This window comes from Ursus arctos, unplaced genomic scaffold (genome assembly GCF_023065955.2).
Source record: "Ursus arctos isolate Adak ecotype North America unplaced genomic scaffold, UrsArc2.0 scaffold_32, whole genome shotgun sequence".
Lineage (NCBI taxonomy): Eukaryota > Metazoa > Chordata > Mammalia > Carnivora > Ursidae > Ursus > Ursus arctos.
In genome coordinates, this window is record NW_026623008.1 from 13,663,006 (window position 1) to 13,680,805 (window position 17,800).

Genomic DNA, 17,800 nt, shown 5'->3' on the forward strand with positions numbered 1-17,800 from the left:
ACTACCCTCAGCAAAGATGTTTCCAGGCCCTGCAACAAACACGGCTTTCTTGAGGTTTGCTGAGCAAGGGCTCAGGGGCAGACAGGACTGGGCGCGGACCTCGAGCAGCACCTCTCACCAGCTGTGTACTTCCCCAAGTGTCTTCTTGACTCCCCTGAGCCTGTCTTTCCGAGCAGGTAAAACGAGGCTACCATTTGCTACTTTCAGGGCTGTTGTGAGAAGCAAAGGAGAAAACACACCAGGTGCCCACACCTGAGCCGGGTATGTACTGTCCATGATGAGACAGCTTCTCACCCTTTTTCTAATTTCCCTTTGTTTTCGCCATTGTACCGATCACCAGATGCCCCTCTGCTGGCAGCTCTGGATAAACGTTTACCCCAAAGACCTCCCTGGGCAGCTAAGGGTTAAGAGCGCTGTGAGTCACAGAGGCAGGCAGGTACCTGCTGACTACCCCTGAGAAAACCTGAGGGGTCCTATGCTCCATGGGAACAGGACAGCCTTCCCATCTGAGACCACAGGCACATACAAAGCCCCGCTAAGTGTGGGGCGCCCGGGTGGCTCAGACAGTTGGGTGTCCGACTCTTGGTTTTGGCTCAGGTTGTGATCTCAGGGTTGTGAGACCGAGCCCCACGTCGGGTTCTGCGCTCAGTGGAGTGTCTGCTTGAGATTCTCTCTCCCCCCCTCTGCCCATTCCTTCACTTGTGTGCCTGTGCGAACACACACACGCACACACACACACACACTCTCTCTCAATAAATAAATGAAATCTTAAAAAAAAAGAAAAAAGAAAAACTGCTAAGTAATGAGAACCAGCCTCTCTTTTTCCAGCCCAAAGACTTGCCGCATTAAAAAAAATTATTTTTTTTTTTTAAAGATTTTATTTATTTATTCGATGAGATAGAGACAGCCAGCAAGAGAGGGAACACAAGCAGGGGGAGTGGGAGAGGAAGAAGCAGGCTCATAGCGGAGGAGCCTGATGTGGGGCTCGATCCCATAACGCCAGGATCACGCCCTGAGCCGAAGGCAGACGCTTAACTGCTGTGCCACCCAGGCGCCCCTAAAAAAATTTATTTTGCCACATCAGGAAAGTATTTAATGACAGAGAGTACTGGAATGGGGGTTCTAGGGGAAGTATATACTTGTTAATTCCTGCAGGTGGAGTTCAGAGAAAGAACGAGAAGGAAAAGGTGAGAGGAATGGAGGGTGGCGGTGGTGCCATGGGCCGTGGACAAAGTCCTTCCCCACTCCTGGATGGTCTGAAACCCCTCGACGTCTCCACCGCCTTTCCTGTTTCCCTCGCTGACAAGCAAACTTCACCCCACAGAAGGCTCAAAAGAACCTTTCAATCTGGGATTGATGTTATGGAAAAAGGGGATCACCGTCTTCAGAACCCCAATTTTTGTGAATTCCGTGCACAAACATCCTCCTTCTAGGGAACCGGTGCCCCCCGCCCCCGCCCCGCCCCTGGCACCTACATCAGCAATCACAAGTACGGAACCAGAGTAAGCTGGGCAGCCGCTCCCCAGAGCCACCTCCACGCAGAGGTCCCAGCTCTCTCAGCTGCTGGGCCGCCAAGGGTGAGCAGGGAAAGAGTCACTGCACCTGGTTCCCAAAAGGGGCTCTAGGCAGCAGTAGCCCTGACTACTGTGAAGCACAAGGAGCCTTTGGAAACACTTCTTTCCAAGCCAATCATTCCACCTCGCCATTCTCCTCACTTGGCACAGAGACTTTACGAAAACGGGGTAAGATGCTCCCTTCTGCCCCATGACCAGTAGCCAGCTCTACGATCACCCTAGACTGGGCACATGGCACAGGAAAGAGTCGTCCAATAAGCCAGGACCCATCTGGCTTAGGGGGCAAGTGTGAGGCTGATACCAGGCACCCTCACATCCTCACCGAGGGGCTCTCCCTTCCAGAGCACAGCTAATATATCTGTTCTTATTGTTATAACCCATCTTCCTCATCCCCCAAAACTGTGCTGCCTCAGAGACCTTTCCTCCAGGACAGAAATGTTCTGTATCGGCATGGTCCAAAGTGGCAGCCACTAGCTTCAGGAGGCGACTGAGTATTTGAGATCATGTGGCTAGTGCAACCAGGGAGCTGTATTTTTAATTTTACTTCATTTGAATTAATGCAGACAACCAATTCTGGAACAGAAGTTCCAAGAGGGTCAGTCTTTCCTGTCTTGTTCTCCACCGTTTGCTCAGCACCTAGAACAGAGCCCGGCATTCAACCACACACTCATTTAAAAAAGCTGTCCAGAGGGTGAAGAAATTCCTGCACCTCCCCCAGAAGCTCCCCCACCCCTGCCCCCGGGACTTCACTCTCCCATATGGATATGGATTCCTGCAGCTCCCACAGCCCTGCCCCTCCCTCCCCTAGGCTGCAGGGGCACATGGGGAAGGAGCCCGCACAGTCTGCGCCCCCCCCCCCCCCAGCACTGACCACAGAGCTCCCGGGCAGTGAGCGCTGGTGATGGGCCAAAGCTTTACGGCACGGGGTAGGAAAGAAAGACCCAAGGGGATTCTGCTCGTTGTCTTCCAAACCAACAGAGAAGGAGCCACCTTCTGCTTTTTCTGAGGGCTACCTAACCACTTAACAACAACAACAAAGGCCTCCCAGCAGATCCTGAGACAAAGATTCAGCGGAAGGGTGCCGTCTCCACCACCACTGATTCGTACACCAGCCTTGGGGCCTGCTCTTGCCAGAGGCTAGTGGAAGAGATGCCAAGGCCCCCCTCATGAGCCCCCTTTAGGACTTCTCAGCACACCCCAAGGTCTGACCTTTGTTCTCCCAGCTACACAGCCTTCGCCCTCCTGTGGGCCTGGAAGACCCTCTCCAACTGGCTTTCATGTAGGGGAGACCTGATTATAGACACAAGAGCCCATCTCTCTTGCAGACCAGGGGCCTGGAATTTTCAAGAAGCCTGTAACTCACATTTCTCCTGGCTCACAGACGACAGCATTTGAAGCCGTTAGTCCTGGAGCCGGGGTAATTGTAGCTGGGGGAAAAAATCATAACATTACCCAGAATATTCATAGTGGAAGGGGCACTCAGAACACATTTAAGAGCTTAAATGGAGGCCATTTGAAAAAAGACAGATGGACAGGAACGGTTAGATTTCAAAAGTCAGGCCTTTCATTTCCCTCAGAGAATGCTTTTTGTTTGAGCTAACAGGTTTCAAACAGTGCTGCTGGCAATGGTCACGCCATAAGGATCTTATTTAAGCAAACGATCAAACACAGTTAGGATGGAAATGTGTGGAGAGAATCAGAAGACCTTGAAGTTTTACACTGAGATGGGGAAAAAGGAAAGAACAGTCCTGTGCTCTGACACCCTGGGCTCCTCTTTGGCTGAGGTCCCCCCAGGCCCCTTGGCGGTGCCCCAGGAATGCAGGAGCCGGCGGGGCAACCCGGAGGGGCTGCGGGCACCAAGTCCCGGGAAGGCCAGCCCGGGCACGGATACTGGGTATGGAAACAATTCCAGTCGTCCACGGGCTGCTGGGGAACAGCTGCCGTACACAGTGAACTGGAGTTTTCAGGTGGAAACAAGAAATACAATGAGGACGTTGAGTGAGCAAAACTCAGCTCAAGGTTCGCCTCTTCCGGGAAGCTGCCTCTGAACCCTGTGCCCAGAGGGGCCAGCTGTCCCTCGCTGGCATGTGGCCTGGTCCATCAGACCACAGACCTCTCTGCCCACGACCTGCACAGTGACTGGCCCTTCCGCGTGGAAGCCAACCTACCCCAGGGCTGCCCACCACCTGCGTGTCTCCCCCTCACCCTGCCCCCGCTCCTGGAGCCCAGGGCTATCCACAGCCTACTGACCTCTCCACCGCCATCTAACGGACACCTTGGGCTTAAAACGTCCCCAGACCAGCTCCTCCCAGAGGCTTCCTCTAGCTGCTCAGGCCGGAAGCCTTGCAGTTGCCCTCGAACCCCCGTCCATGCGTGTGCGCCGCTGCTGGCTCGGCTCTCAGAACGGACCTCATGTCCGACGACTGCTCGCCACCTCGCTCGGGTCTCTGGTCTGCCTGAGGCCCAAATCTATCCTTGACCTAACTTCCATTTGAAGCTGGCAAAGGGATACGATTATAAAACATCTGTCCGGTCTCTCCGAAAAGTCAGTACTAATGAAATCTTTGTAATTCGCACCAAGTTCGGTGCCCTTCAACACTTGACGTGTTATCAGTTCTTCTAACCCCCCGCGACTCTGTGCTGCGTCCTCAAGGCCGGGCACGATCAGCCCTGCTGCGCCCTCTGACCTCACCTCCCACTCCGGTCTTCCTGCCAAGCTTGAGCCCGACCATCTCAGCACCAGCCGGGGACTTGATACCCAGAAGGCTCTTCTCTCAGACCGTGCACGACCTAACTTCCTCATCTTCAAGTCCCATTTCACGTGTTACCACTGACAGAAGTGCCTTCCCTGACTTTCCGTGCCGCCTCTCCTTCCCCTCGTCCTTTTTTATTTTCTTGACTCACTTTTCCCAATCTCTATCGCTTCTGCATTTGCTGGCGACTTGGCTTCCTCACTGGGATTGCAGCTCCCCAGAAGAGGGACCCGTGCCCCGCACACAGAGTACATGCTGACAGATGTGACTGCACCTTCTCCTGAAAGAACAAATGCCCTTATTTCCAGATTATACGTGAGGAAACAAAGACCAGAGACAACAAGTAGTTTGTCAAAGGCCTCATTGCTACAGGGGGCCGTGCTGGTTTGGAGCCAACGTCGACCGACGTCCCTGCTTCCACCCCTCAGACTCTGCCCCCTTCCCCAGAAGAACACAAAGCTGAAGCTTGAAGACTCAGCACAGGTTCTGGGGCCTCTAAATAAACCTAGAGCCGACCGCACTGCTCCCCATTCTCCAAGGCCCTGAGTACAGCAATCCATCACAGAAGCGCGGGACAGCTTAGTTAGGGATTCCCGATCTTTTTTAACAGGAAGAACTCCTAGACACCCTTAAAAACCTAGCTCGGACATCACCGCCTTCAGGAAATTTGCCTGGAGTTTCCCCAGCCTCTTCTGTGCTCTCCTGGAATTCCAAGTAAGCTTGGCCTTGGCGGCGTGAAGCACAACACACGGTCATCGGCCACGAGCTGCGTGTCCTGGTCTAGAGCAGAGGTCGCTCAGTGCAGGGACTGACGGCAGCCTCGTCATCTACAGCCCTCAGCTCGGCGATGGGAAGAGAAAGGAGAGCTGCGTGTTTGTCGGACAAAGCTTCCTTCAAGCGTCCCTTGCCCACACAGGCCGTCCTCGTGCTCAGGATCCCCATACCGGGCACACCCCGTACCCTGCAACCTCTGTGCTGTACCAACGGCCTTCTCCCGTTAGCCTGGAGGCTCCGCCAGGACCGGGGCCCTGTCCCCAGCTGCGTCCCCAGCGCTGACAGGAGGCACTCCACAAACAGGGACTGGTTGGAAGGACAGATGGAGGAAGGGCACGAGGGAGGGACAAAGGGAGGAAAGACAGAGAGGAGGGCGGGTGGGCCGTCAGACTGCCAGAGCTCAGTGGTCCCGGGCGGCAGCGGCTGCTCCTGGCTCCGGCCGGGCGCTCACCTGTAGGAGTCCCCATCTCTGTTGTAGTCACACAAAAGGTAATCCTTTCCCACCACCTTGTCTCTGGCGATTTTCAGGGGCTGGTCAACAGAAGACAGGAGATCTTCACACAGACTGGGGACCTGGCGGAAAGAAAGGAGAAGACAGAACCGGGGGTTAGAACAACACGTCCGACCCAGGTTGGCTAATGGCAACTGGAGCCACATCCCGGTCAGCACACGGAACATCTGGCCCTTGGTACTCTGCCAGAATCACGGGCCTGTTCTTTTCTTTTCCACATGTGTCTGACACCAACTGTGTCCCTCCATAAAGAAGCCTGCTCTTGAATTACAGCGGAGCGTGATTTCCAACGCAGCCCTCCTTCCAAATCTGCGTGCGGCTTTAATTACCTGGTCGCCAGGGTGGTCTGGGACACTGAAGTACGTATGTGCTTGGTATTGGTCTCTGGTGGGCAAAGCACGAGCTCAAGTCCCGAGAAGAAGGTAAACATTCGAAATGCACAGGAATCCGAAGAACTTGGAGAATAACCCGTCCGTGCTGGAGAACTCCCACAGGCTCCCATGCTGGGTGGAGTCTCCAATACTTTCCAGGCCCCCGGCCAAGCATCACCAGGTTGGCTCGCAGAGTCGACCCTACCTGCCCAAAGGCAGCGTCACAGCAGCCTCGCACGGCGCTGAGCTGCAGCTGGCTTACCTTAGGCGGACCCACGCGGAGCCGTGTCACTGAGGAGGAGGGCGGCCCGGGGTGCCTGGGCCACAGGCGGGCCTGACTCCTAGAGCAAATCCTGCCGAACTGGACACACGGCCCTGCCAGTAACCAGGCTGCTGGGCTCCTCCTCCCAATTCAAACATCCATTTCCACCAAAATACTCCAGGAAGGGACGGCAGCGCTTTCAGAAACAGATTCCTATGGGCTTGAGTCACTTCCATGCTGTATTTTCAATGTGCTGACTTACTCGTTTCATGGCCCTGGGTTTATGGAGGCCCCACCATATCGTTTACCAGGACAGTGGCTGCCAACTGCACCAAGAGCCCTTCCAAATGGAAAAGTTAGATCATGCGGCAAAGATACCCACGAGAGCCTCTCAGCGGGGGGCAGACTGCTAGGGCAGTTCTGTGTTCCTCCCGCAGAGCCTGCCCGCTTCCACAAAGGTGGGGGCAGGGCGACCGCCACCTCACAGACCACCCGGCCTCCGTGGCTGTCCCCAGGTCCCTCTGGGGAGCCCCAAGTGCTTCAAAGCAGCTCGTGAGGCCCCGGCTGGCGCCACTGAAGGACGGACACCTTGTCTAAGCTCTGGCCTCAGTGAGACCATCAGTTCCCTCTCCACGGGCCAGCGCAGGTCATCAGCCCCGCAAGGGATGTGTGCACCACTAACTCCCAGACACAACCTGCGACGGCCACCCGTGTCCCTGTCCCCCAAACACACACATACCCGGACACAACCTGCGACGGCCACCCGTGTCCCCGTCCCCCCCCCCCCACATACCCGGACACCTGCGACGGCCACCCGTGTCCCCGTCCCCCAAACACACACACACACACACACACACAGGGCTATTTTTTCTTTTGTTTACAGATTTAATTTTTAAGTAACCTCTACACCACACATGGGGCTTGAACTCAAAACCCTGCACCAAGAGTCACATGCTCCACCAACTGAACCAGCCAGGGACCCCAAAATGGGGTTATTTTCAAAGTTAGTTTTGGTGATGAGAACATGAACACTCCTACCATTTCCAAGCGTCTGCTGTGCATCACGCACTACGCTAGGCCTTTATCTACTTGTGTGAGAGCGAGCGAGCGAGCATGCATGCGACCGAGCGCACAAGCAGGGGGAGCAGCAGGCAGAGGGAGAAGGCTTCCTGCTGAGCTAGGAGCCCGATGCAAGACTCGATCCCAGGACCCTGGGACCATGACCTGAAGGCAGCTGCCTAACGGACTGAGCCACCCAGACGCCCCTATGCTACGCCTGTACGTATGGCATACTGTCCACCTGAGAGTTCACACTCATCCTGCGAAGCAGGCATGTATTACGCCCATTTTACAGACTGTAGACAGTTGAGGCCCAGAGTTATTAAGCTGCCCGAGGCCCACGCAGGAAGCAAGCAGTGGAGACTGAAATCTCCTCTGACAGTAACTTCATAGCAAAGAAGAGGGACAGTGAACACCAAAGGCACACTGTGGTGGCAAATAACCCCCTCCCATTTAAGGTCGCAAATAACCTCCCTGCTTAGCAACCAATGGCCACAGAGCTTGGAAGCAAGTCCTGGCCAAGACAAGGAAGACGTTAGTAGCTTCCACCCAAGGCAGCTGGGATTTGGAAGTAGTCTTGCTTTCCAGCCGTAGGCCCTGGTGAAATGGCCCTGAGCACCCCTCTGCTGGCCTATCGCACAAGCCCTCTCCTGAATTATCACCATTTGTTCTGCTGGGCTGCTGCCTTAGCTTATCTGTTGGGCCCTGACTTCTGCCTAGAACCCCGTTCCAACTGGCTGGGGCCCTGGCACTATTGGCCGAATTCATCCTGGATGGTGGCAGAGGCTATGCAAACAGGCTCTGAGTGCGCCCTCCTGTCCTTATGACCTCGGGCAAGTCCTTTTTACTTCTCTATGAGAAGACTTGACTTCCTCATCTGTCGAGTGGGGAGAACAAAACCAACTCATTGTGATTTGGGGAATCACCGACACCATGCATCTGGCATCCAGTCCGGCGCCCAGCACGGGGGGATACAAGCACACCAGTAACGGACACCGACACGCCACCACCCCCCCTTGTACTCAGTATCACCTGCTGTCTTCGAGTCTTCGACGGCAACGTCAGTCTGGGTCCCCCCTGAGCTCACCACACCGCTCCAGGCACTGGCTAAAAACGGGCCTTTCAGAATCCGGTTCTTCTGAACCCCGGTTCTGCCTGGGGCCAGCGGTCTCCCCTTACCCACCCGCTGGGGGAAACCTTGCCAGATTACGGGATGTGGAATAAAACAGGCCGGCTGTGCCGCTGTCCGAAAGATTAATCCACGGATCAAAAGTATGTCAATAATTTCCTCCTGGCACTTATACTGACTGAAAGGAGTTTTAAATTTCTTTGTCGTCTCTCCCCCACCTTCCCTAGAATGTGGATCCTGCATGGGCGGGGACTTGGCTCTCGTTCAGGCCGTAGCCCAATGCCTACGGCAGTGGTGCCAGCCGCACAGGTAGGGCTCCGTGTATGCGCACGGGGCCGAGGCATTTTACAACGTGGAGCCCCCCAAACACCAGCAGCTGTGAGTTCATAAACCAGTGTGCAGCAAGGGTCTGTATCAGAAGAGCTGGTCGTCAGGAACCGAGCTGTGATGGACACCAGTGACCAACTTCACTTGTGGTTCCAACCGGATATTCTCAAATATGAATCACGATGTGGTGGAGAAGCCCGAAGACAAAGAGAACTGGTGTTTTAATTAAAGTCCTGCGTTTTTATTACCACGTGACCCCGAGCAGCACAGCAACGGTGGCGAGACGGGGAACTAAGAGACTGGGTTCTAGCCTCTGCGCTGGCGGCTCATGGGTCAAACGCGGTGGGAGAGCTACGCTGGAGACCCGCTGCTGCTGGTCTGTGTCACGAACACCACTGCTCTGGCGAAATACTTCAGGTAGAGAAAGACTATAATCAGAATGACATAAAATTCTTCATAGAGTTAAACTTATTCATCCTTTATCTGGAGAATGCCACTTGGGGGGCAGGATAGTAAGATGCCCTTCATTTTATGAAATGATAGGTTTACTTGGTTTTTGTTTTAAAAGTTGGCACCCCAACGACTTACTCTTCTTCTTGTTTTTCTTTCTCTACCCCCTCACACCGCCTTAAAAAAAAAGTTTCAAAAAACGTGGCAGGTCTAGAAAATGGGATCCAGCCCTCCCCGCCTGTCCAAGTAGACCAGGGTAACTTTCCAGGTCAGTGGAAGAACCGGAAGAGACCCCACTCCTCCCACTGTGTAACTCATGCTCTTCGAAGCACCGAGCTAAGGCGATGGTGCAAAGGGTAGATCTGCGGTACCAGCTTTCCTCCAGAGACGCCCCCCACAGCCTGCCCAGCCTCCCTTTCCTACTCCAGCCACGAAACTTCTCGATCCCATGAGTCAGCACAGCTGACTTCCACTCCACCGATGCCCACTTTGGGGCAAGAGCAGCAGGCCTCAGGAAAGCACCCGCATGAGCTTCTCTGAGCGGTGAGATTACCCGAGCTCCCACATCCAGCCACCCCTGAAGATCTGCAACTGGGCTTTAAAGTCCACGGCCAGGTACTAACCAACCCCAGAAGCACATACATCTGACGTGTCACCACAAAATTAGGGCAGCGTGCAGAAAACCACAGAGAACTCCTGAAGGCGCAGCGAGGACGTGTCCTTCTGTGAAAAGCACCTGGGACGTGATACGGCTGGCCGGTTCTTCAACCAAGCAAGTACAGTTTTCACCTTTTGCGTAAACTTCCAAGTTGGACCATATTTTTACATTTTATTCCCTTCCATCAGTCCTGCCTTTTTGATCGAAGATAAAGTGCTCTGGAAGAATCACCTTACTGTCACCATGGGGACTGGGGAGTGCGGATGACATGGCGTGCCCACAGATTTGTACCAGAGCAGCTGCCCAAGGGTGCATTAGTCACGATCTGGCGCGCCACCCACCAATCGTACTCCCACGCCATCCCACCCCCCACTTCTGCCTGCAGCCTCCCAGCACCACCCCGTCCCATTCGTGGCTCTCTGAGCGCGCAAGTCAGCACATGTGTTCTTTTGCCTAAAAATACCCTCCCTTATAGGTTTGCTGGAGAAAATACAGGCTCGGGCAGTTAATTTTTAATTTCAGATACACAATGAATCTCAAATACGCGGGATATGTTTTTATTTGCTAAACCTGGCAACCCATCCCCATTCTCTTCTCAAATCCTATGACCTTTCAGAACCCAGCCCAAACTCCGACTTCTTTACCAAGATGCCAAATTCTTAGGAATTCCTGTAGTAACACTGATGTCAACTGAATCCCGAATGCTTTCGGGATGGCTGCTCTAATCCTGCCATCAGCTGTCACTTTCCTCCTTCCTTGCCACTTAACATTCTTTGAGTCTGAGTGCTGCCTCTGAGCCCAGAGAGGCAGAGCCCCGTTCCCTAGACCCAGCCCAGCGACACGCCGGCGGGGGGGGGGGGGGGGGGGGGGGCGCCTCCGGCACGTCTGTTGACTGGAGGTCCTACCATAAATTCAGAATAAAGGCAGTTTCTCTCTGTCGTCAATTAGTTCCCGGCACTGTCCAGACACTCAACCCCCAAGGCTACCCCCACTCAGTCCTGTCAAGTGCTTAGAACAGTGGAAGAAATCACATTAAGTCTCAAGGATCATGAATTTGCAGAGCAATTTAGATGAAAGGACAGGTCCAAACAAGCCAAGAGTTCACTCTGGGGTGCGTGTGTCATCAGCTCCACGGCCTCTGAGCGAGAACGCGTGGTTGGTGCTGACACCCGAGGGCCGGATGGTTTCTGTCCAAACTGCCCATCTGAACCGCTTAACAGCCTTTGTGAGGAATGCTCGGATAACACCGAAGGTGTCAGATCAGTCCAGGCTGTTGGGGTTTAGGGCTCCACCAATTCATTTCCATTGCCCCCAAACTCCTCTGAGGCCACAGCCCAGGGAGCAGGAAGTACCCTGCCCTCTACACCCAAGGTGCTGACACCATCACCTGGCTCCCCGGTGGCGGGGGGGGCAGGTGGGCACTGGAGGAGGGTGGAAGGGGAATGAAGTAAACTGCAACAGGGAGGGAAAACCCCCCGGAGGGACGGCCTAAGCCCCAGCCACAGGTGATCCTTTAACAATGATGAGGACAAGGACCAGCAGGGTGTCACAGGCCGCACACGCCAGGCACCGTACTACAACCTCTCCCCCCATCACCTCCTTTAACCTTCAAAACACCTCTCGATGTAGAACAGTTAGAGAACCCTATTTTCAAGGAGGGTAAGCTGGGGCCTCGGAAAGAACGTGCCCCAAGCCGCAGCACTACTTGCCAGCGGTCTAAGGACACGTGAGATACAGAACCGCTCGGTTAAGAAAAAATGACATCCACCCTTGCTGTTGCCCCAAACTGAAGGCTTTTTCTACCATCTAACCCAACAGCGGATCACATGAAAAGAGATACAAATCAGAAGTTTCCGGCCACAAGCGAGGTTCGTGTCTGTGCCGCCATGTGGTTCTACTTCGCCTCTTCCCCTTCTCCATTAGTTATTAATGTTGAAAACAATTGTTCAACCAGAAAAAGAAACTTGAGATGAACCCTTAAAAAAGCACAAAAGCCAGCCCAGTTCAACTCCATGGATAATCCGATCCACGGCACCCCCGTCCTTAAGAGGTGCACCCTTGTACCTCGGTTTCTAAAAAAAAAAAAAAAAATGGCCAAAGGAACACATTCCATCTTTTGATCTGCCCGCTGGCTGCAAGCCCGCCATCAGAGAGATAAGAATCGAAAACAGACCCTGTTCACTGGGTCGCACACTCGGATGAGTAATGTTGCTGAAATCGTGGCTGGGCAGAGGCCTGGCCGGCCCCGCTCCCCACCCCCCCCCCACCCCCCGCAGCCAAGTGTCACGATGCCGGAGCTCCCCGCAGCCAGCAGAGGTCTCTGCTTACAGTTGGGTTTGTTCCCTTTCTTTTTTATTTTTTTTTTAAAGATTTTATTTATTTATTTGACAGAGATAGAGACAGCCAGCGAGAGAGGGAATACAAGCAGGGGGAGTGGGAGAGGAAGAAGCAGGATCACAGTGGAGGAGCCTGACGTGGGACTCGATCCCAGAACGCCAGGATCACGCCCTGAGCCGAAGGCAGACGCTTAACCGCTGTGCCACCCAGGCGCCCCTCCCTTTATTTTTTCTAAGGCTACAAACCTTCCCCCTTTTTCCCTAATAAAAATAAAACAACACAAAAACGAAACAGAAGACCAAAGAGAGTGTTCGTAGTGACACACATGTTGGTATCAGGAACAATCTACGGTGTGGCATTCTGGAAAACACCAACCTTGAAATCAAACACAAGTTCAAATCCTTGGTTTGCCACTTCCTGGCTGAGTGTACCCTTCCTTAACCTCAGAAATGTGGGCTACAGTAACCGCCTCAAAGAGAAATTCACTCTGCTCAGTGCACGCTGAGTACCCACGCCAGGGATGTGCCAGGTGCCAAGGACACAGTGGCGGACAAGACGGGCACACACAGCCTGCTCTCCCAAAGCAAGCTCCAGCCACTGGACACCGACAAGGCACAAGGAGCTACCCTGGTGTCAAGGGTGGGCCTGTGAGGATTCGGTGGCCTAGGAGGTGGCACAGCGATGACACAGGAAAGAGGGGGGTGCCGTAATGGGAACAAGAGCCAGCACAGAGGCTCTGCGGCACCCCCTCTCCCCCAGGACAGGGAGCTGGCAGTGGGGAGAGACTGTGCTGTGGGGCTCCCTGCCCACATGGAACCCTCTAACCACACCTGGACCTCAGCAGGGACCCTGCGCCCATCGCCCAGCACTGAGCATGGCAAGAAAGAGGCACTTCGCACCTGCTGAACCAAAGGCTACTCGGTCCTCCACCCCCAACCCCCCCACACACACACAGACAGGGGTGCTGTCCCTCCCTCCCACTTTGTATTCCAGCCCTCTTCCAATTAAACTATCTTGACTCTAAGAATGATATTCTTCAAATGAAAGTACAGACTGTCTCCTTCATTAGATGTCTGTAAATGGTTAAAATGTATGATTAATGAGAATATCGTCAGAAGTACACGTTAAGGTACGAAGCAACTTCCCTATCTCGGGCACCTTACGATACGATGAACCGTGTGCACCTCAGATGCAAGGGGCTGGTACAGCAGACTACGTACCGGCTCACAACAGGCACACCACTGGTCGCTGGGGCACAGGCCTCAGGGTCTAAATGAAGCTGGCCAACAGGGCAAACGCCAGGAACTCATTTTTGATCAACAAATATTTTATTCTACTTAGAAACAAATTTTTCACATGCCATTAACAACAAAGAACTTTCTCGAGAAACAAGTCGGTCCTGGCTTCCTTTTCTTAGGCAGGTGCCCCAAACCACCCCAGAGACAAATAATAAAGGCGAACTTCCTGGGCTGGGTTTCAGCCATTCATACTCAAGACTCCAAAGCTTTGCCTTCTAGAAGCTCACTGCCTGGAATAAGAGGCCAGAACAGTTTTCTAAAGGAAGGGTCAGGAAGGGGCAGAACAAAGGGAAGGCGAATTGAAAGCAAAAATTAAAATCGCCTTCTGTGAGTCAACCACAGACGCACACACAAAGCCCTGTTGTCCACATGTAATCTTACGCTTCCCCGAAGGGGATGGACCCGGCACTTGGAGCCTAATTAAATTAACCGTTCCCTGGCCAGGGGCATGACTCCTCCGCTGGTGGAGGGAAGTCGAGAACTCAGGGTCCTTCTAACCTGCCTGCTCCTCTTAATTAAGGCCTTGTCCCTGAGGAGCAGAGCACAATACACAAACACCCTCACGAAGCCAGAGGCCGAAAAGTCACCAGATAGAAGGAAGTCACTGCAGCCTCGGTGCGGAGAGGTGCCTGCAGCCTGGGCAGGAGCCCGGGGCCCCAACGTCCTGCATGGTCCATCCCAACCCAGGCTGCTCTCCCCCGGGAACCAAATGACCCCTGTCTCTTCCGTGCAGCCCCAAAGCCTCAGAGAGGAGGCAGTTCCCCAGCCTATGCTCCTCCGGGCCACAAGGCCTTGGCTGTGGGCCTCGCCCATTCGGGACAGGGTCTCTCTCCTCAGGACAGGGGTGGGGCCTAACACTGGCAGGGCTCCCGGTGCTGCCGACAGGGTCCCTCAGGCAGAGTTCTGATCTTCGGAAGTCTGAGGCAGACCCCGTGGCAAGCAGGCTCCCAAAATGTTCTCCGGCGGCTCTCCTGGAGATGGGACTGGGGGTTGGCTGGCTGGGGGCGAGGGTGAGCGCGCCCGAGAGTGACGGCGGTGACCTGGGATGGCACTGCGGCTCCACGACCGCCGGCCCCCCAGTCAGATGGAGCCTCGAGTTCTCAGCCCTAGGTGAGCGGACGACCACCCTGCAGACACCGTGGGGCTGGCGCCGGCCCGCAACACAAAGGCAAGCGTGGACAGAGAGCTGTGGCCCTCTTGCTGGACATCCTGTGGTCCTGCCTGCCCAGACTTCGTTGCTACGGGATTCCTGCATTGGCTACATTCTTGTAACTCACTTTAGATCTTTTGGGAAAAAGACCAGGTGAAAACTCCATGAAATCACCCGTTTAGAACACGATCTTGTCACAAAGGCTCTGTGATTTCAGGGGTGGGAGAGGGGACCTCCAGCCTCATTTCCGTCTCTAAAGGCTGGGACCCTGGTGGTGGCAGATGTTCTCTAAAGTGCTTCTGGTGCACGAGGCACTCTTCTGAGCCCACCGCATGTGCTCTCCCTTTACCATCGTGGCAGCCCCACAGGCCGCAACGGCCTTACTGTGACCCCAGCCGAGTCCTGCTCACAGAGCAAGACCCTGAGGCACAGGGGTGAAGCAGCTGGGCTGAGGCCCCGGTGAGGACGGGCAGAGCCCGAGCCCTCGGCCACGCAGCCCATGCCGCCTCTAGCACGCGGCCTGGCAAGCAAACACGGGGCGGAAAGATCTCCGCTGGAAGAATCACCAGCTGGACGGCGGCAGAGAGAAGTGCCTGGCAAGAGTGGGTCCTGCATGATCGGGTCCCCGCGAACTTCCCTCCTCACAGCCACCTGAGAGTCAAGTGGTGAGGTCTCACGGTGGCAGGTGAAGGAAGGATGAGCCCTCTTCCTCATCACTGTGCATTCAGGTCTGGGCCGGGCCTCGGGCTTTAGAAAACGCGTGTCTAAAGCCTGCACGTTCAAGCCTTCCTGAAAGCTGTGAATGGGCCAGCACAGAAATCCACGAAATGAGACTGTGGTAGGGAAATCTGACAAAGGGCACATGCCAGCTGAATGAGAAGCGAGCTGCCAGATGGGCGACGCTGGTGAAACGCAGCTGATCCGGGAGGGTTCGCCACGGCAGAGGGGACAAGGTGCTGGAGATTCACCCGGGTGTCCTGGCCGAGGGAGAGATTCCCAGAGCAGGTGCGGGCAGGCAGACCAAAGCCATCCCACTGCCACCTGCAGAGGCCCCGGTGCAGCTCACCGCGGGGATCCTTACAGCCGCCCCGGGAGGCCAATGACCCTGTGAGGCAGCCGCAGACGCTCAGAGCCACGCAGCCACTGAGTCATAGGCCAGAGTTCCGGCTCTTTCCACCACATATTCTCCCCAAACTCTCAAGACCACAAACTTGTAAACAACCCTAACAGTCCACCAAAATTCCAGCCATGCGGCTGGTTCCTTTCAAGTTGAATTGTTCGTGCTGCTTGCGTGTGTGTCTGAGCGGGGCTGGAGGCCAGCACTGATGTGCCACGTTACGGGAGGCATACGCAAAACAAGTCAGGGCCTTTTTTCCCTTCTCTTAGCATAAAACCATCTTGGCTGGCTGGCCACAACGTTTCCCACTGGATTCCTTCCACTGGATGGATGTCTCATCAGGTTTTGTTTTAATTTCACTGAGTCATCCACAGAAAATGACTAGGCATGGACAAAAAAAAAAAAAAAAAAATCTATAATTCTCTCTACTGGGGAGAAGTCAGCTCCACTTATGTCCTCTTCATTGGCTGGGTCTTCAGGATCAAGAGGTCTTCTCCACTTTGGCCCACAAGTAAAAACGCACCTAACTGTACAAGGGGTTAGATACCGTTCCCACCCTCCAGGAGCTCCAAGTCAAGCAGGAGAGAGGGGCACACACAACGTACCCACGTACTGTGCTGTGGAGAGGGGGCACTGGGTGCTACGGAAACGAAGAGGAGGGCCGCCCAGAGCCCCCCAGGAGGACAGCAGGAGCAGGGCAGTCCAGGCAAGACATGTGAGGAGCGAACATCGAGCCGAGTTACAGAGAGTGAAGTGCGGGCGTGGTACAAAGTTACAGTGGAGCCTGCGGGACTGAGGTGTAGACGGGGCTCCCTCCGGGTCACAGGAGCACGGCGGGGGCACGGATAGCTGCGCAACTCTGAATACGCTGAAAACCACCGAAACACACACTTTCAAAGGGTGAGTTTTACGGTACGTGGATTCTACCTCCACAAAGCTGTTGTTTAAAACACAGCAGGGAATCAAGAGAGCATTTCCCAGGTAGAGAGAGCACAGGTATATCCAGGGAACCCCAAGTTCAACGCAAATGCAAAAATACCAGTTTGGGTTTTCAGCCGAGAATGTAAGTTTGGGTTCGTAAGCAGTGACTCTGGGCATCGGGGTCAGCGGCGGTGTTACCTTTCACGTCACATTCGGTAGCTACCGGACCACTGACCCTCACCACCCAGAGCTTTCCCACATCAGAATAAATTAACAGAGCACACTGGAGGGGCGCATTGTTAGCCTGCGTCTATAGTGAACGGGGACAGATCACTCGACGGTGCTGTTTCCTCGTCTCTGAAATGGACCAACTGACTCAGATGGGTCTTTCGGTTCTCCGAGGCAGAGAAGAGATGCCTGGGGGTGCTGGTGCAGGGAGGGGCTCAGGGTGACTGGGGAAGAAGGCCCACCCACCACTCTGTTTCGTTAGTTTTGTGTAAGATTTAGCCTGAAAGAGGGCTCCACCGATTTAAGAAATGTCTGAAAGCCACTAGACTAGATGACCAGCAAGGTTCGTTTGAGCCTTAAGATCCTGCGAAGTCTCACAGTTCAAGACAGTCTATGTACTTCTCTGACGCTCCGGGAAGTGGCTCTGTGAGCTCATCAGAAGTTTGTGACGTTCTTCCTAGAACTAAACACAACATCTACTGAGCGAGGCACTGTGGGCGATCCAAGAGTGACTAAGAGCTGCGCTTGCCCCGAGGGGCCCGGCCTCAGGACCCAGACACAGCCCGAGGGAGAAGGAACAGGCCCCTGACTGCATGGGCTTTGCCCATCAATTCCATGTTCCAATTCCAGGTCCTTGAGGAGTTTCTCTATCTGTACACAGAACCTACATCACCCCCTCTCTGCTCTCGTCCAGGAGTGATCTCCCACCTGCCGAGCCTCCTACCCCGATTCTATTCGCTAAAGGGAAGCCCAGGCTTTCCTACTGCCCACGACATGGATCTTCACCAACTTTGGTGTCCCCTTCATTCACCAGAGATTTGGTCACGGCAGTGAGCACACCACTGGCTCTTTAAGGGACTGGTGATGGACACGCGTCAGAA

The 17,800-nt window shown here is 54.5% G+C and overlaps 1 protein-coding gene across 2 annotated transcripts in view; it reads right to left on the reverse strand.

Moving 5' to 3' along the window:
• The window catches only part of CAPZB (capping actin protein of muscle Z-line subunit beta), a 129,089-nt gene that overhangs the window by 36,184 nt on the left and 75,105 nt on the right, over window positions 1–17,800 (reverse strand). For both annotated transcript variants that reach the window (XM_044390545.3, XM_026517193.4), the window contains exon 3: window positions 5,553–5,674. In XM_044390545.3, the coding sequence (XP_044246480.1) occupies window positions 5,553–5,674 (122 nt within the window). The remainder of the gene's footprint in view (window positions 1–5,552; window positions 5,675–17,800) is intronic.